Source organism: Anthonomus grandis, chromosome 8 (assembly GCF_022605725.1).
Source record: "Anthonomus grandis grandis chromosome 8, icAntGran1.3, whole genome shotgun sequence".
In the NCBI taxonomy this organism is placed as follows: domain Eukaryota; kingdom Metazoa; phylum Arthropoda; class Insecta; order Coleoptera; family Curculionidae; genus Anthonomus; species Anthonomus grandis.
The window spans coordinates 10,140,731-10,160,845 of NC_065553.1; the positions used below are offsets into that span (position 1 = coordinate 10,140,731).

Sequence of the window (20,115 nt, forward strand, 5' to 3'; positions counted from 1 at the left end):
ATGTACATGATGTGTGGTGTCATATTACAGCACTAGTTATCCTATCTTGTTTGATTATCATAATAATAAGTTATGATATTTACGGTCTTCAATGTTGACTTTCAATGTTCCCAAATGGAAATTTCTGGGTAATTGGTCAAGGAATATAACTATTTTTTTCATTACAAATTCATAGTAATACAGTTATTGTTTTGTTAACAGTAAAAGACATTCTAGAGGGGCGTAGAAGATAATTTTCAGTGTATTTTTTAAATATTACTAAATACCCAGGAGTGGTTAATTAAAAAAAAATCTATTATACCTCAAGTACATAATTGTATTTAAGATTTATTGAACTTGCGCTAAATTACATATATCTCGTTAAAGATTTAAGTTAATATTTCTTCTAAATACGTGAATAAGTCTATTTTCTTATTTTTCAATAATTGAGCGTATGAGATAGTATTTTCTAAATTGATTTTTACTATAAAAGTGACGTAATACCCAACAAAATAAGTAACTCATTATGAATTCGTCACAACAACAATACAGATTTTACTTAAACGAAAGATACAGTTAGGAATCTTCCGCATATTGCTGTAATGTTGAGTGTTTATACAAGATATCAGCAACATATAAAGAAAAGAGCAATTACAACTTAAAATGGAACCATGCGGAACACCCGTGGATACAGTGTAGTAACTTGATTTTTTAGCGTAAAATTCCTTATTAAGAACTACGCTGAACCTGCCAGTAACCAATAACTGCCAAATAAGACATAAAAAAAATTACTGCATGAATAGAAAATCCAAAAAATTTTTGCTAATAGCATTTTCTGACTATATCTAATAACCCAAGACATGGTAATTATTTTTTCTTATTTCTGATTTCCTTAAGAAGGTTCTAAAACCTTCCTGGCATTCAGGAATGGAAGAATTTGATTTAATCATTGTCCGAATTTGTTGGTGAATAAATTTTTTGAAGATTGAGGTCTTTAAATTCCGTTGGATTACTGATCTTTGCTAATGGTTTTATAACTGTGTTTTCCCAAATTGTAGGTGTAAATTTGGTCAAATGCAACTGTTTATGATATTAAGTATGGCATTAAACAAAAAGGCATACAGAGATGTAAATCTTTTTAAGAAAAAGCGTCTTTGTTACCAATCGCATTAGAGTGAATGGTTTTTACAATTTTAAGTTGGCTGATCCATTAGAGTAATCCGATCGAGATCCATTTTAATTCAGATTTGATATTTGCATGTTTATGTGATTTTAAAATAGATGTTTTAGGTGTGATACTTAAATTTGTAGAGAAGTTATTAATAGCCGTTGAATTAGAAAACGTATCAGGAAGATCAGAATCCTTGTTATGGTCAAGATTAAGTTATTTGCGTCACTCCAGAATAATTATCTGCCGTGTTTTTGAGACATTAAATTCAAATAAGTAATTTTTTCTTATGTGATATATTTAAAGCAATAAGTTAACATTAGAATAACTAAAAATTTTATAATGGCTTCAATTGCTTTTAAAATTTACTAATTTTCGAAAAAAAATCATTTTGCATTCATTTAACGTACCAGAAATTTAGGCGCACTTGGCAACATTGTAACAAATTGTATTTACCGTCGATACGAAGTCAGACGCGATGCGCCTCCTGCTGATTAACGATTTCTACATTCGTTTAGACACTAATTTGGATCGTAGCCAGTTTTGGGTGATAGATGGCGCCAGCATTAATAAGCATGTTAAATATTTATGAAATTGTTTATAGAGGCCTCGGGTAATAAGTAAAATTAACAATTAAATTTGTTTTTAATTAGTTTTCCGAAAAATTTATAAACATAACATACTTACCTGATCGTATAATATTGTTTTAATCATCGTCGTTCAGTCAATCTCGTTTAAGACTTACTGGGTGAAAAGGATAGAAAGTATAACTTTAGTAGCTAAATGCGAGGAAGTAGTCTTTCTGAAACATTTTCAGAACTACCCTTAAATAAGTCAATTACCCCTAATTTTTTTTAAATTATAAAAGTAATGTTGAGTGCCAAAAAAGAATTGTAGATGATAATAGGTAAAATGGGGTTACTTTGGCAGGTTTGGACCTATTATTGGACTATAACTCACAAACAATTTAAAAATTAAAATATTTTATATTTTTACTGTGCCTTGTGTACAAAATAGAGTAAATCACCCAATTATGGTTTTGTGTTATCGAGGGGGTATATATATATTTTTTTTGATGGGGTGTCAAAGTAGATTTTATTATTGGGGTTACTTTGGCGGAGTATAAAAATACGTTTGTTGCCATTATAGACTTATTGCTAAGCCTACTTTGGCACCAAAAAAAAAGCCTAGTGCATTTTTTTTTGTGAAAATTATTTTTAGTCACATAGGTAAACTTTATTAAAACTCATTAATAGAAAATTAAGTTATCATTTATTACAAAAACCCAATAACAGAAAATTAACATATTATTTTTATGTAAAAACCGAAAAAAAAAACAAAGAAATTATAACTGATGTTTTTAAATACAGAAGTCCTTATCCTTCACACTGTCGTCGGAATTAAAATCAACATTTGTGCAGTCCATGCAGACGTAAAATTGATCTACACTTTCTTCGTTGCAAATTCCGCAAATCCATTTACAACACTGACAACACCGAATCCAATCAGGACCTCGGTAGTTTTTCCATTTTTTAAAGCAAATTGCACAATTACCATCGTTTTTAGTTTTCACTTTTCTTTTTCTTGGCTTCCTTGAAGGCAATGCTTTGCTAGAAGCTGTTTGAAATGTTGATCAGTGCAAGATCGTCGCTATCTTCATCACTGGTTTCTATAATCATCTTTTGAGTTCCTGAGGGACCAGCCACTGGTTCTGCATCAAAGTTTTCATTATTTAAAAATTTAGGAAATATTCTTTAGGAATGGAGGCGCTGGCTGGACTTATAGTTTAATTTCTCCATTTGTCCAAGATTTCCCGCCATTTTTTTTTTCATGGGTGCGAAGACTGCAACATCTAATGGTTGCATTATATGCGTGCTATTTGGGAGTAAAGGTGTCATATAAATGTTGTTCTGCTCGCATGCCTGGATTATTAAAGGAGAGAAATGAGAGGCTAAGTTATCTCCGATTACAACTTTTTTCCCAGGAGTGTTCATATCTTTAATTTTAGGCAGCAGAATATCGAAAAACCATTTCTCGAATTGAATCATATCAAACCAACCACTAGATGTATTGGCATAAACCGTTCCAGGCGGACCTCCTTGGGTCCAATTCGCGTACAAATTTCCGGCTTTGTAAACAACCATTGGCGGCAACAGCTCACCTGCGGCATTGCCGCATACCATAATGCTAACCGATGCTTTCGAATGTTGCTGGACCCGTTCAACGCGTTTTGTTCCCCTGGGGACCACCACCTTCTTAGCTCCAGGATCATCCTGAACGTTGGTCTCATCATAGTTCAAGACCAGTCGAGGATCTGCATCCATTAAAACGTCTTTAATATTCTCAAAAAACTCATTTATAGCATTTGGTCCTACCGCTGCACGTGTTCGTTTGATATTCGCGGCTAAACGAATACTAAGGTTGTTTCTGGTGATAAAGTATTCTAGAAAATCACTACCTGGAACATTGTCCTTGAATTCTTTAACAACACGACCTTTTTTTCTAAATATGTATGCAACACTTGCCGAATATCCGCTTTTGTAAAGGGAAAACCTCAATCACTCAATGTCTTTGTCAACAAGTTCTCCTCCATGGGGGTAAACACGGTTGGGTGACCTGGGTGCCGTTCGTGGCTGCCCTTCAACTTGTTTTGAAGGGTTCGCCGCGAAATTTGAAATTTTTGGCTTGTCTTTGCTTGCGACATACCACCCCTAATGGCGGCAAGTGCATTTTGTAAATCAGCTGTTGAATTAGCGTAGGTACGCCCCCCCACTTTTTTCTTATAATGTCTTGGCATTTTTACCTAATTTACACCTGCAACAAAAGAGAATCATTGTAAAAAAAATAAATAAATAAGGAGGGGAATTTTAAAATATACATAAATATATATAGCAACCTGCCAAAGTAGGTTGAGGGTGCCAAAGTATCCCCGATTTACGGTACATGAAAGTTTTGCGTGATTAGTTTTATTTTCAAAATAAATCAAATAAGAACAAACAGTTGAAAATTTCACGAAGTTTTTCAAATCTACCATCAATGATCTGCGAAAGTTTGTAAGATTACATAATGTTGTTATTTATGGCTCTAAATTAAAACCTTAATTAAATAAAACAAATTCAATGAAGTAGATAATATAATGAATGTAAAGAAAACAAACTTCAATTAGCAGTGCTAAGGATGATTTAGGTTTGTCTTATTATTCAATTTAAAAAATATTAGCCAATCGTGAAATGCATCCATATAAGTTCACCAAAGTTCAGCTTGGAAACCACAAGACTATCACAGAAGGGTAGAATTATGTGAAAACATTTTGATCCATATTGAAGAAGACACTAATTATTTGGACCGACAAAGAAAGAAGAAATAATAATTTTTGAGCTGATTTAAATCAACACGCGACAAAGGAAATGGGTTTTCAAGAAAAATTTAGTTTCAATATATTTTGCCTTTTAAAAGATAATCAAGTAAAGTTTTTAATTTATGATCAACCACAAAATTCTGCCAGTTTTGTTTTTCCGTAAGTTTTGTAAGTAATTTTTTGGAAAATCTGCCGTTGCAAGATTTTCATACTTTTCAACTTGGCGGAGCTCCACTTCACTATGGAGACAGTCTAACAAGAGAACTGTACAATATGTTTGATGATAGATGGATTAGGTGTATGGGATTGGCCGGCGAGATCGTCAGATCTGACACACCTTGATTTTTATTTGTGGGGTAATATAAAGGAAAGTGTGTACGCAACACCAGTAAACAGTAAAGAAGAGCTACCTAGGCGAGTTATTACCTGTTTTAAAGAGCTAGATGAAGGCGAAATTAGAAGAGCAATGAATATATCCACCAGAAAACGATTTTATAAATGTTTACAGAATAATGGTAGTAATAATACTTTTTTTCAAGATGGTCTCTTAAAGTGATGTTTAAAATTTGAGATTTTTAGGAACTTAAATGGCTGAGAAATAAACAATTAGTTATCCCCTGGTTTTTAAAAAAAATTATTATTTATTTAAAAATTATTATTAAAAAATTATTATTATTATTATAAGTATTTTTTTTCTCGAAAACCGCTAGAGATATACGGAAGTATGATTCAAAAAGATTGAAAACGAAACAGGGAATCAAAATATCTAAAAATATATAGGATGTTCCATTGCTATGGAAATTGCTCCCATGTTCCAGGTTCCATGCCATTTTTCTATATCATATGTATGTTTGTTTTCATTTTTCACTTTCTATTCACATGTATGCATTATAGGCATTATGTGCCCTTAGGAATATCTTGTGTGTATTCCTTAGGAGCATATTTTGTTTAGGTTGCCTAAGTAAACCTGCGGTATTATTAAAAATGCCAAAACGAGTCAACCATTTTAACCCGTGACCCAAGTTGATAACCTCCCGGGAACAACCCTAATCCAAACACACCTTTCCCGTTATTGTTCCCCACGTTTCCCCCCCCGATATGGGAGAGCGTGTGCCAAACGGGAAAGACAACTGAAGTGAACTACTTTCACTCCAGGCTTGCTGGCTGCCAGTACAGTCTTGATATTCGCGTCGGTCGTGCAATAATAAATACTCACGGTGTCCACTTTTGTATACGATGTTCTTTTATTTTTAATATAACGAAACAAGTAGTGACGAACGCACGACAGAAATAGCTATCAACGATACTGCTATGGTCAGTTTAAAAGGACAGTAAATAGTTGAGCATCGGGATTTTTGCGGGGAAGTCACGAAATTTTCGCGCAAATTTAAATAAAAAAATTGTAAAATAATCGTTGTTACTTAGAGATGCCGCAGGTTTGTAAATAATGGTTTGTAACTTTTTTTGCTTTTTACAATCGCTTCTGATATATGTATGTACTATGTAGATCGCTTGTGATTCGCATTTGGCGAAATTTAATTTGTAAATTGTAAATCTAATTTATAATAAACAAATGGATTGAAACCTGTTTTTATGGGCGATTTCGCTATTGTTTAGTATATGCCCACATGCCAAGATATAGAAGGATAAGTTTTGCAATTTAAAAATCGCTTTCCAAATCACCATAATGATTTAAATAATGATAATAAAAACCTGTTAATCTTCCATTCATTAGAATAAATGCACATTATATGATTCATAAATCAATTCACAATAACTAAAATTCCCAATATTTCCCTAATAATTTCTAATAACTTCAACAGCACATTGAAGATTTTCAAGAGCAAATTGAATGTTACACAGTATTTCATTTTCCATTATGTTACTTCAATCATTTTACAGAGTTCCACAGAAAAAAAAACGCAAGGCGTTAAATCGGAAAACCGTGCCAAGAAATACATCCGTGAATTTTATTTTGCCCTAATGTGGCCTCGTCTGTATATATATATACAAAAGTAATTTTCTAAAATCTTAAATTAAGTTAAGATTATTATTATTGTCAAACTACAATAAGTCTCTTCTAGAATAGTCTAGGATATCACATTTAAAGTTCATGAAAATAGTATTTGCGAAGTCTTGAAGAAGGGTTAGAAGGTTGAAGACATTCAATTCAATCATTGCTGTGATTTCGATTGTTGAAGTTACTGCTGTCAGCAAAGGAAAGAGTCTTGAGGCACTTCACATGAAATTTCTGCTTCAGAAGATACTTTACATCCAGAAAACACCATTTGTCGACGCCTACACAAGTAAGAGTTGAATCATTACCACTCATCTTAAGCCACAACGATAAAGCTTCTGCAGCAATGTTCCGTGATACAGTCGAAATATAGACTTATAGACGACACCCTTACACTGTTTGTTCCATTCTTTGTGTCCTGTAAGGTTTTACAGCATCAGTCTGTTGGAACATAGTCCAAATATCCTATAAAAATGAGGAAACAATTTGATCGTATCAAAGAACTCAGTCACAAATGTTTTTATCGGTTTTTTTCGATTAAATGGAGTCCGATTGATTCAATCGCATCTAAAAGCTTGGCCGAAACATGGCAGGGAACATAATTAAGTCTAATTTAATGAATTTAAGAACAAACAATGATACAATCTTGACTAAATCAGCTTTACCTCATATACATATTATTTCAGCAACAAAAATATACAGATTTTTGGCAGGTTTATACTTTTTGATGCATTCTGGAAACGACCTATCAATTCCTTTTTCTAGATCTTGCGAAAAAATCCAATTTTCGATTATGGGAAATATCTGACACCTTTAGGGCTTCGTAACTTCTATTGTGGGTCTTAGTGTGAAATTTGTTGCATGGATTAAACAATTTTGGGGATTGGTGGTGGATTTTCACACTGTCTCGGTATAATGAAGTGTGAACCATTTTGATGTTTTCAATTACCGCCAGTTATTTTGTTGAATGCAGTATGTTGATAAGGTTTTGATAATATTGATGCGTGTTTAACTAAATAATGGTAATTATAGAATTCGTTTTCTGGGGTAAACAAAAACCAAAAAGTTTAAATATGATTTTCTGACAATCTTACCAATTACCAAAAACTAATAAAATTTGGTTCATTCAATTGCGTTCATGAATTTGGTTGTATGTGCATATATTCGAGATTTTAAATATTTAAAAAAATTTATATTTTTATTTTTTATTATATGGCCACTCTTTATTATTTTGATAAATAGATACAATTTAGCTCATAAAGTGATTTATATCCGGAAAGCTTGCCTTACCCTAAAAGTATTGGGGTGAAAAAAATAGCTCAGATGAGGTATTTTTCGACCCCAATACCATATTAGGGTTAAGTAACTACGTGATAAGGGAACAAAATTGAAAAAAACATTCTTGAATAATGTTTCTTTTCTTGATTTTCTTTTATCCTCTGTTTTATTTAGAAGCTTAAGTGCCTATAAAGTTTTACAGCGCCTCAACTAATTTCCAAGAGAAATCATTAATCCAGTCTGTATGTGTCAATTGTGTTAAATTGATATGCCAGTAGTTTGGCTGTTTTATGTTTAAACGACGTTGGGCGCCAAAAATTTAGCATAAATAAAAGGTATTATTAGTTAAAAGAATATTTCCCTCCTTCCTGGCATCATAATGTACATATAAAAAATGTGTAGAAGTTTTTATTTGATATCAGCTTTGATGTTTCCTGATGATGGAAATCATAACTATTAATTTTAATAAATTGTTTATTTTTAAGTTTAAGCCTTTTAGGCTGCTTACATCGTAATGTATTATTAGGGGATTATTTATTCTTTACAAAAAAACTACCGTGATAATGATAAATATTTTTTTATTCAAATTATATTAATTTTTAAAAATATGTTTCTGATCAGGGTGTGCGGAAACCCTTTGTAATAGGATTGCTTTTTAAACCGCTCTGGGATTATTAGTAAATTGAATTATATTTAAGATATTTTAAAGCAAAGTAGGTTCTTATGCATTTAACTTAATATTTTCCACACAATATTGACCTTTTCAAAGACTTAATGACCGTTATTAGTCAGTATACTACTTTAAGTCCTTCTAAATAAACCGTATTTGAATACGTCCACGAAGCTTTAAGGCACAATTATTTAATTATTTATGGTATATTATTCTCGTAAAACCATTAAAAAATTCCTATTGTTCATTTTTGTGGCAATCAAAAATGGTTAATAAAAACCGACCCAATTGGAATTAATTATTCCATGTGGAGGTCGAGCACACTATCTTGTTAATTTGTTCATTTTCATTCATTCTTGTTGTCTGATGTTGCCAACATTTCCTGTCAGGTAGATATTTGTTGATAATGGCTTGGGTATCGTAAACTTCAGTAGCGGCATGACATATCCGGTTAAAAGCCAATTTAACGTAATTAAATACGATTCTAATTAGTTATAAGATCGGCCCTCTGTAATTTTTTTCGTTATGGTAAATATCGATTTTTGTGGGTTATTGACGCATATGGGGTTTTTTTGGATAGTGCCAGCGACTATAATTCGACTATTAAAAATTCAGAACATTACAATAAGGGGATTTAAAGGGCATTTAAACAAACTTAGTGTAAGCAAAGTTATATATCGGGTGTCTATTAAATATCCAAACGGTCAAATTTTAAGTTTTTTAATTCAAAGTTTAAACAACAGTTAGATGGATTTGAAAAGGGAACTAACGGTGACCTCAAATTTAAGCTTGGAAGTGTCCTTGATGATGAATTTAACGTCAATTTCGAAATTTTAAATAGGAGCCAATTAAAGAAAATTTTACGTTGGATAGACCTAATTATAGATAAATGTTTAAAATTTTAGGTTATACACCAATTTCTACCATATTTAAAAAAAAACAAAAACGGTTTTAAATAGAGATAGATAATCATATGTTTTCTGTTTTAATTCACTTAATTTTAAGTATTTAAATGTCGTTTTTCTTAGTCTTGCGCGGTAGTAGTTTTGCTTACTCTAAATCACAAGCGATTTTTATTTATTTGTTGTATACACAAAGGAAAATATGTTTTAACTAAAATAAATTATGAAAATACAAAAAAAAAACAATATAGACTATTCACCTAAAGCTAACTAAAATCACAAACGTTGCAATTGCTTTAGATGTGAGTCTCCTTAAATGATTGGTAACATCAGTTAGATTCTATTTATTGGTCATGTACTGACTAGATTAATGCTTAAGAAATTATTGTTTTTTTTTAGGTAATATCTCGAACACCATTTCAGGGCTGTTAAAAAATTAACATAAAAAACATAATTATGTTAGTTTTTAATCCTAATTCAATTTCTAATAATCAACAACAAAGATTTATACATCTTGTTGACCATGAAGATGGTGTAATAAGAACTGAATTTCATATCATTCTGAAACATGACTCCCAATCGTTGATTTCACTCTTATTGTCTAGATTGGTTTCATTAATGTTATAATCATAGTGAATAATATTTACATGCATGAAAACAACACAACAGTTCCAAGAAGTACTTTGTACCATTTACTGAAATTCTTGTATGTATTGATTAAAAATTGCTTAAGAACATTGAAAATCACATGATTCATATGATTTTGAAAGATATTCCCATGGCAATTATTTGATCCGAATTTGCAGATTAGCCCATGACTCACCTTGGCAAAAGCCTTCTCTCAATCGGTATAATTTACATCCTGAGTTTTATTTAATAATACTGAAGACACTATACTCAGATACTCTATTACTCAGAGAGCTCACAAAGATTTATTTTGTCTTTGTTTCCATGTTGGTTATGGACATAATGCAGACCTGAGATTGGAATATTGAATAATTTTATTACGTATTTAAGATTATTAAGACTAAGATGGATAAAAATGAATTAAAAGTTTCAGCTTTTTTAGTTTTGAGAATTTCAAAAAGGTACTATACATATATTAGTAGCATAGTAGCAGTACTAGTAGTGGTGTTGACTATTAATTATTATTGATATTGACAATTTGTTATTTTGGTTGGCTACATTTATATATTTATGATCTATTTTTTTTCATACAGCTTTGTATGTTCACACATGTGGTGACAAGACACTATTTTGAATTCGAATTAAAGTGTATAATAGATAACCCTTAACATTTATTGATAAAACAGTCAGTCAGTAAAACTATAATAATAAAGATCAACTTGAACTTTTCGGCTTTTTAATGTCATTGGCCTGAATCTAAAAGCGGTAGGTTTTCATTAAAAATTCATCCCTTAAGTAATAATTCACCGTGGTCTATGACGTTTTTATGCGTATACTTGGAAACAGAAGTGCGTGGATACTCAAATTAGATAGATATCGGGAAATTACACTTTTTTTATAGAAACCAGCGAAACGCAAGCAAAATCGATTTTTTTAATGCTTAAGTTTAGGCTTATATATAGTTTTATATGATTTGTCTTATTTTAGATATTATAAAAAAGCCTTGTTGCGGTTAGCGATTTTTCTATAAAAGTCGTTTCGCATGGTTAAAAAATGTTAAAAACCACCATAAACCAGATACAAACAATTCCACAAACGTGGACAACAGTTGTTCTGCTGATTTTTAATGATTAATTTACACATACAAAAAGACCTTATTTAGATAAATACGTCTCGTATTGTATGTAGGCCTTTTATTTTATTAAGGACTTAAACTTTTAATCTCGCCAATTAAACCGAACAAGAATGGGTCTAGACTAGTCCATTTATCATTACCATTATCGTTATGCCAAATGTATAGCTGGTAAACTTTAATGGGCAATTATTATTTGACGTAACAATCGTTAGCCGAAAAATGTTTGGAAATCAGGGTCGTACGTGTTTTTTTTTGTTAATAAAGAGTTTACTGCATTAACAGCTAAGAGATGAATGCAGGGCAAAATTTTGTTTTATTTATTCTCATCATTGCATTCGTAGATACAGTTTTATTAATTCGTCACATATCATAGAAAATCGTATATTCACAGTTATCATTTAAGTTCGAAGATCAAAAACAAGAAAAGTACTGCTATGGATGACCTAGTTTTTCTTCATATGCGCTTAGAGTACTGTTCACCTATCAAACAATAGTCATTCACGCAATCGGGAATCTTTCTACCACTTTCCAAATTCTTATTCAAAAAGAAATAAGTGTGAGTGGTCCTTTTATTTTTTAGACGATTTTCCTTGTCCGTACATTCCAACATTTATTACTGAAAGGCGTATAGATTTGTGAAGCCTTTTAAATACTTGTGAAGCCTCTTAAGTACTAGACATAATTCCTACAATTACCTTGGCAACCATCAAAAATAAGAATAGTGCTGGTAAGGAAGATCTTCGACTACAATGTTTCTTAATGCAGAACTTGATTTTCTAACAATAACTTCTGAAACATTCCCTTTGTCATATGGACTATTTGGGATCATTAAAGGATTGTTGAATTTTTATTCATTAAAACAGATATTTGTAATGTACTTTTATTTTTAAGCTGCTTGATTAATCAAGAAGATTAGTCAAGAAATGTATCACATTTATGTTGTCACGTATTTATTTACTTTCATATAATGCAGTCAGTGTCAATTGCTGTGTCATACTTTGTCAGTCTGCCTATATATATCTGCCTTTTTTAAAGATTTTAGTGTGGTAATATAGAATGCTTTCACGACTACTCGGCTCCTCCTTATATTGCGTAAAAGTACAAATTTCTGATTTTAAAATTTCCTGTTGTGTTACGTCAATTATTTTAGAAGGCTTATTTATTATATACTCACGTGGTGCTGGGTATTTTTCCATTATACATGATTTTTAACAATTACCTTATCGGTAACTAGCAACTTCCCTAAAGCCGCTTTAAATTCATCAACCTTTTTATCAGGATTATATTTCAATGTTTTTATTTTATGAGATTACTCTAGTGAGAATCATTGAGTAAAAATTATATTATTTTGACTTTTCTACTTTTTATAATCTGGGGCTTAAATAATGAAAAAGATGAAAGCGTAACAAACCCAAAAATTTTAATTTTTTGTTCTATTAGTCTGGTAATAATGAATAACAGTCCTTAATTGCTATAAGATTACAGAATACTACAACTGTTCATTTGACCTATTATGAATCAGAAGTCCGAATTAGAATAAAACAGTTAAATTTCTCTTCTGATTATCTTAATGAGTATAATCGAATGATTGACCTTGGTATCATGATTGGTGTTTGTTTAGTTAGAGTCTATTATTTGTTGCAACAGTTTTTGACTATATTTGGCTAACAGTATGCATATAGTGAAGTTTATTTCTCATTTTGGTGAGCATTTAAAATATGCCTACTAAAATGATCATCTGTCTTAAACTTTTGTTAAATCCAATCTAAGGTCCACTAAATGTTACCAACCTTTTCTTGCTCAATTGTATGATTTTCTAAACGTTTCCTCCAGTTTACATCACAAAGAACATTAACTTTGTAGATCTACCTTCATATCTATATTATCCGTTTATTCCTGACAGTGCTCTTATTAATTTTTATTTGATGCATACGCATAATATCTCTCGTCGGTCATCCGTTACACATTCTTTTAAATCTTTACTATAGATAGTTCTTTGACTCTTCTATCATAGATAAGATTACTAAATCTGGATTATTCTATGCTCTCCAACATTGTTGCCAAAAGGCTAAATTACTCTTCTACTTTTCCAATATCTGAAGTTTTAATTGCACCATAATTCTGTTTTCTTGATGCAAAATAGTAATTTTTTTAGCCTGGATAACAAATTATTCCTTTATTCCGGGCATTCCAACAATGTTGCCAGAGAGATATTTTTCAGCATGGAATTCATAGTCATTTTATTGTAGACTTTCCATTGAAAAATATGATCGCAAAAGTTGTCAGTCGAATTTATCTTTTTGTAACTAGGGGTGTCTAAGCATATTAATCTTCAAGAAGTTTCCGATCTATGATAAGAAGAATTAAGGGAAATATTCTTGTAAAATTAACGTTTTTATATTTAGAGGAATATTCTTGGAAAATTTTGAAGCATAAATTTTAAAGAAATAATTATTTTTAAGTAGAGGAAACTAAGGCGTATGTTTGATCTTTAAAGTGAGTGCTGCCTTTAAACTCCAATATTTCGAAAACTAATTGGAATATTTTTTTTTCATCAAACAAGAATTATGTTATTTTGGAGAATATTCCCTAAAAATTTTATTCCACGTTTATATTAGTTAAAATTATTATTTATTCCAAGCTTTCCATTTACATTTCTTTTTTACATTTTCAATATTAATTAAAAATTCCTTATTAAACAATTTTTTTATGCACATAAAAAGTGACTTACTGCCTGGAAAGAACTCTCTAAAGAAAAATCTTTAGAGAGTTTATAAACCTGGAATTTAAATTGTCATCTTATTCTAGGCCCTTTAACGGTAATTTCTATTATTTTAATTCAAAGTACTCATTGAACTTAAATCTGGATTATTCCAGGCTCTCCAACATTGACTAAAGGATCGCTGTATTATACACTTAATATTACACCAAATAATGTATGTGTTTGGTAGTTTATTAATTACTTACCATTTAGTACGCATTGTCGCTTAATTTACATTAAAAAAATTGCTCCAATGCAGGTAAACATCCTATAACTCAATGAATCCTCATGATGTTTCACGTAATTATCAAAAACTTAAAACCACGCAATATAGATAATCATAATCACTTTTATCTCTCCGATTCGCCCCCTAATATTCCAGCCTTAGATCCATGCGAAACAATCCTATCTACGAATAGCATCTCTATAAAATCACGCGGGTCAAACAAGGATGTCGCTATCTCAAGACTCGCGCCTTAAACATTTATCTAAATTAGTTTATGGGTTTATTGTAATTTAAGTTTGCTTACACACGAGAAACAATTAAGTTACGTAAAACGCTGATAATAATAAAAGTTCAATTTTTTAGTATGTATGGCGTAGGCAAGTTGTTAATTTTCTGAACAAATAATTATATCGTTTAATTGTGTGCTTTGTTATTTTTTGCGTGTCGCACAGTTGAGAATAATGAATGACATAAATCGTATATACATCGTTATTAAACGTGGACTGCATCGGATATAAGTGTAGTTTTAAAGTTAAAAGTTGAATATTAGCAGTGTTTGGAGTATTATGTCTTTGAGTAGAGCATTTCATGAACTAAGCCTCGAACAACAACAATATATCTATAATAATAGTAATTATTATTATTATTTTTGCAAGGTAATTACTTACTTATTCTATCGCTTGTCTTTGATTTTTTTGTTAAAACAATAGTTCATATTTCTCTGGTGGCTAAAGTATTGATTAGTTCTTTTAGGGTTCAAAATTATGTAGATTTTTTAGTACCTGTAATAAAGGAATAGCCACCAGAATATTTCGTGTGTAATTATATCTTTCTCCTTTCATTCATTCCCTCCTAAAAGCTAAAATACAAAAGGCTCTTATGGCATGAAAAAGCTCTTCAAAACCCACTCAAAGCATGAAAGTTTCCACCGAATTAACCTCAATACGCAAAAACTTCCTTCCGAGTTTTTCTCGTTTTTTTTTTTAAGGCGGATGAGGTAAATTAGTTTGAACTGAGGTTATACGCTTAAAAGAGAACCTAATAATAGATTTCCTAATGCAGTACAAATGACCTTTTGAACTAATCATTTTTTAGCAAGAGACGCGAATAATAGAATGCAAATTCCTTTATAATTAAATGCCAAGTGAAATATAAGTTTTCATCGAAACGGGAGTAGCTAGAATACCTATTTGATTTGACGAAAACAGAAACTTTATACGGGGAATTTGGATTCAGTTTAAAATTGGAAAAGTTTTCAGTATGGAGTTTTATTTGAATTTCATTTACTAGTTTTGGAGTCGACATCGGAAAAGTTTTAGTAAAACTTCTTAAAACGATTAGTGTTCGAAGAGTCAAAATGGTATAACCCACTTTAAATGAAAGTCAAGAAAGCTTGCAAATATTTTACTTCCAAAAGTTTTAATCTTTATTCAATTATACGCTTTATGCGTTCAATGCCTTTACATAAATCTTCATAAAAAATTTAACAAAAAAATAATATTGATTGTTATTGCGCTTGAGATCGTTTGTTGTTGAGTTCAAATTTAAAATTGAAAAAACTAATTGATTCAGCAGAATAGCACATACTATTAGGAATTTTATTTTGTTTATGTGCTCTTTCATTTTGTTTTTATATCTGTTGAATCTCTGATTAAATTGTCCTTACAAGCTCAAATTTTATATGATTTTCCTCATTTCATTTTTGTCTTTTTCAAATTGCCGCATATTCGTTAAATATTTGGTTTGACGGTTTACATTTGATCGAATATATGGTTTGGCCAGAGAGTGTCAAGAAATTTTCGCGTAACCTTTAGTTACAACAAAAAAATTAAATTTTTAAATTTTTGTCTTGTTAAGTTTAAATTTTTTTCATAAATTAGCATTATTATTACTTAAACAACACAAACAAATTTAAATTTATAGACTGATATCCCAAGGTAAGGTTATTGATTATCCTGCACTATAGATCAAATTCTGACATTTACATACAACGATAAATAAAAACAAACGAAATTTGGATGTATCGTCTTGAAAAAAAATTCACTTCGGAAGCAATATAAGTTTTTGTTATAGACATAAATTTAATTGGCGCCTTATTGCACATAAATTGGCGAATTTATGTGCAATATGGTTTTGAAGTCTATTATTTTGAGTTAGTTACCATGAAAAGCTGATATATCTCGTTTTATTATTAAAGTCTTAAACTTTTTGAAGAAATACTGCACGAGAAAAAACGCTAAACTAAAAACTTGAATTTTGAAAGTTGTAGCCACCTAATTTTTTTTTATATCTAAGTATTTAATATTTTTTTCATGAATATACTATTACTTATAAAGGTTTTCAACCATCTTAAGTGCCATTTAGATGTTTCTTATTCATATTAGAACAAAGTTTGATCGAAATCCTTTGAGAGTATACACTGAGACAAAATAAAACGTTAAATAAAATTTTAACTGTAAAATGTGTAACACTTTTTATAGGTTAAATACGTTCAATGAATTTTGAATGTTTGGCGAAATATTAAATAAAAACCATTCGTGTAACAGTGTGAAACTCTTCAATGAACCAAATATTAACACTTAGATTAGCGTTTAAATTAATTAAATATTAAATCATCATTAATTAAACGAAAGTCACAGTTCCAAATATATTGAAATATAAGGTCAAACGATTACACGAGTTTCGCCTGTACGCTTAACATCAGATCTACTGTAAGAAACAAGCAAATCACATCACAGTTGAGAAATGGATTATTGGCTTTTGTTATTTCCAATTTTTCTAAGTTCCAACTTTTTACCTTTTGGACATTCATGTATGTAGGGTAGTAGAACGCCCTACACATAGACAAAACCCCATAGTCAACCCAGCAATCTGTCTGAAGTATCGTCCGTTTAAGTTTTGCATCTGTACTATATTCAACAAGGTTCTCAGATAGTACAGTAAGTTCGAAATTGGCAATTTACGTATATTATCACCCAAAAAATGACAAGACCAAATTAATTTCGAAATAATATTTATTACGCATATTTTTTTCGGTACTTTGTTTGAATAACATCAAGGGGACCATGACATTTAGGAAAATATATTAAACAAAAACATATATTTGAAAAAATATCCGGAATAATTCAAGCCATAGCTGAAAATTATACCTTTCTGTGATTTCGGAAAATGCTCAAAAAATGCGATTTTAATCACTTTGAGACTGCTTCGAAGAAATTAAAGTATTTGTCCAGGCAGTTGAGTAAGTTACTCTCATTGTTCACTGTGAAATGATTGAATTCATTCAACTGCCTGAATGTAATTAAAATATTCGTCCAGGCAATTGAGTCAGTTACTCTCTTTGTTTACTAGATTGTATTAATTTAACTGCCTGGAAGTAATTAAAATATTCTTTCAGGCAGTTGAGTTAATTACTCCCTTTGCTCGCTGAAAAATGATTGAATTCAATAAACTGCCTCGAAGAAATTAAAGTATTTGTCCAGGCAGTTGAGTCAGTTACTCTCTTTTTTCACTGTGAAATGATTGAATTAATTCAACTGCCTGGACGTAATTAAAATATTCTACTAGGCAGTTGAGTTTCTTACTCTCTTTCTCTCTCTCTCTCTCTCTCTCTCTTTCTCTTAGCGAATTAAATGCACACAATTAAACCATCAGTTTGAAATATATATTTTTAATGAAAAGTGAACTTTTCTTAACGGTTTGGTGAAACTTTGCCTAAATTTAAACTGATTTTTTCAAAGAAATGAACGTTTAGAAGGATTGAAAGTCCAAAAAAATTAAAATTAAAATCTCTTCCAGACAGATAAGTTGGTGTTTCTTACTCTCTCTCTATTACTCTTAAAGAATTAAATACACATTAGCTGAAATAGTAAAAAAAACCTCAAGCAAATGGGTTGGAATGTATTACTCTCTTCTCTCTCTGTCATCTAATGCACTCCTCAAGTGCCTGGAATTAAATAATAGATTCTTCCAGGCAACTGAGTTGTTACTCTTACTCTCTCTCTCTCGGATGGTTAGATGCACTTAAGTCTTTGAAAAAAATTAAAAATTCTTCGCGGCAGTTTAAGTGAACTTTCTCTCCCTCCTTTTCTTAGATGGTTAAATGCACTCAAGTGCCTGGAATAGTAAAAAAATTCTCAGACAAATAAAATACAATGCAGCGTATAGTATTGTAGATAGTTGAAATTATATCCCTCCAATAAAATATATATCGATGAATAGCTTTTCTTGCTCTTTTTAAAAATAGTATACAAAATACAATTGTCTTAGTTCTTTTTTGTCTTAGTTTCGTCGTTCTGAATCCAACGAGACCATCCGCAAGGTCGTAGCTCTTCTAATAGCTGAGATATGGCATTTTTGATGCCCATTTTTGGCCTTAAAAACGGACGTCGAAAACGACTTTTTCAGGATTTTCAAAGTGCTCTCAGTCCCTTAGTTCTGCTCGGATCCTGTTATAACCCGGTGTTTTCGTAATCTAGGTGACCCAAATAAGACGCTGGTATACTTAGTTTGATTTCGAAAAAAATCAATTTTTGGTGAAAGAATTCGATACGGGAGGGTATACCCGAAAAATGAAAAATTCCAGACTTTGAAGGTCGATATCTCGGCTTCTATGGGAGCTATCGGGAAAATTCCAACGGTTTTGTCTTAGTTTCGTCGTTCTGAATCAAACGAGACTATCCGCAAAGTCGTAGCTTTTACGATAGCCGAGATATGGCATTTTTGATGCCCATTTTTGGCCTCAAAAACGGACGTCGAAAACGACTTTTTCAGGATTTTCAAAGTGCTCTCATTTTCTTAGTTCTGCTCGGATCCTGTTATAACCCGGTGTTTTCGTAATCTAGGTGACCCAAATAAGACGCTGGTATACTTCTATACTGTCCATTTATCGAATTAAATAATAGTGCCTGGAATAGTAAAAAAATTCTCAGACAAATAAAATACAATGCAGCGTATAGTATTGTAGATAGTTAAAATTATATCCCTCCAATAAAATATATATCGATGAATAGCTTTTCTTGCTCTTTTTAAAAATAGTATACAAAAAACAGGGTAAAAAAATGAAATAATGCAAATTGAAAATTATATAAAATATAAAATAAAATTATGACCTGAGACACCCTGTATAAATGTAAAATACCGGATCAATATTAATCAATAGGAGGTAGTCTTCTTAAGTCGTCGTAGGAACTTTATTAAAAAGTCTTAATTACCAGCATTACAAAACGCTCTATGCCGAGGACATAAATTTGCTAAAAAAAATACCAAACCTTAATTTCTGTCTAAACTACATAAAATTCGGTAGTTCTTATGAAAGTTACCTTTATTTCTCCCAAGGAACCTAAAAATATAAAAATATACGGGGTGTTTCCAATTCTGGTGTTAAAGTCGGTGTAGCACTTTTTTTTCTCTCTATTGATGAAACTCAAATGATTGAAAAACTCGCTTAAAACAAAAACACTTCTGTAAGAATTTTTTTTACACACCTTGTAGATTCTGAGAAAAGGTCCTAATATATTTATTTAGTTGGGTCGACATATTAATGTCGACGACTAAGAATTGGGTTATAACGGAAAGAAATAAAAGATTCTATTGTTAAATATTAAGACTTTTTGGAAGAACTCTACTTGAAAATACCGTGTAGTTTTTTCATGTATAAAGATTTATTATTTATAAAGTTTGCCTGTAATACACCTTTTTTTCCAAATTATATGATCCCACTTTATATTGGATTACCTTATAGATCTATCTTTTCTTATTTTTCTTGACCTGATAAAATAAATATTCCCTTAACAATTTGATATTTTATAGGGCAGTACACGCGTGTACACAACACACCCTTATGTGCCTAACCTGCCATCAATTTATCATTCAATTTTCTTCCGACACTCCTTGTCAGAGCTGCTTGATTGGAAAATTGTATTATGCCTCCCATATTTCATTTCCAATTCCTTCCCAAGACTTTTTATATTCCATATTTTCTAAAGGTATTGC

The 20,115-nt window shown here is 31.0% G+C and overlaps 2 protein-coding genes across 5 annotated transcripts in view; one reads left to right on the top strand and one right to left on the bottom strand.

Annotated features, from left to right (window-relative positions):
- LOC126739099 (cAMP-dependent protein kinase type I regulatory subunit) overlaps positions 1 to 20,115 on the top strand; it is an 89,702-nt gene that overhangs the window by 43,674 nt on the left and 25,913 nt on the right. The window contains exon 1 of one of the 4 annotated variants that reach the window (XM_050444627.1): positions 5,665 to 5,955. The exons of 1 other annotated variant lie outside the window; for it this stretch is intronic. In XM_050444627.1, the coding sequence (XP_050300584.1) occupies positions 5,953 to 5,955 (3 nt within the window). In that variant the 5' untranslated portion in view covers positions 5,665 to 5,952. Of the gene's footprint in view, positions 1 to 5,664; positions 5,956 to 14,539; positions 14,778 to 20,115 lie in introns of those variants that run through there. 2 more of the 4 variants (XM_050444626.1, XM_050444625.1) reach the window with 2 other exon arrangements.
- On the bottom strand, positions 2,401 to 14,351 carry LOC126739106 (uncharacterized). The gene is made up of 2 exons (XM_050444637.1): positions 14,102 to 14,351; positions 2,401 to 3,961 (listed from the first exon to the last, which is right to left on the bottom strand). Exon 2 carries the CDS (start codon positions 3,469 to 3,471, stop codon positions 2,902 to 2,904), a length of 570 nt encoding a protein of 189 aa, XP_050300594.1. The 5' UTR covers positions 3,472 to 3,961; positions 14,102 to 14,351; the 3' UTR covers positions 2,401 to 2,901.

What these genes read in the sequence shown, in the direction of transcription:
- LOC126739106 (XM_050444637.1), bottom strand. Translation starts at nt 3,471, where the DNA reads ATGGATGCAGATCCTCGACTGGTCTTGAACTATGATGAGACCAACGTT.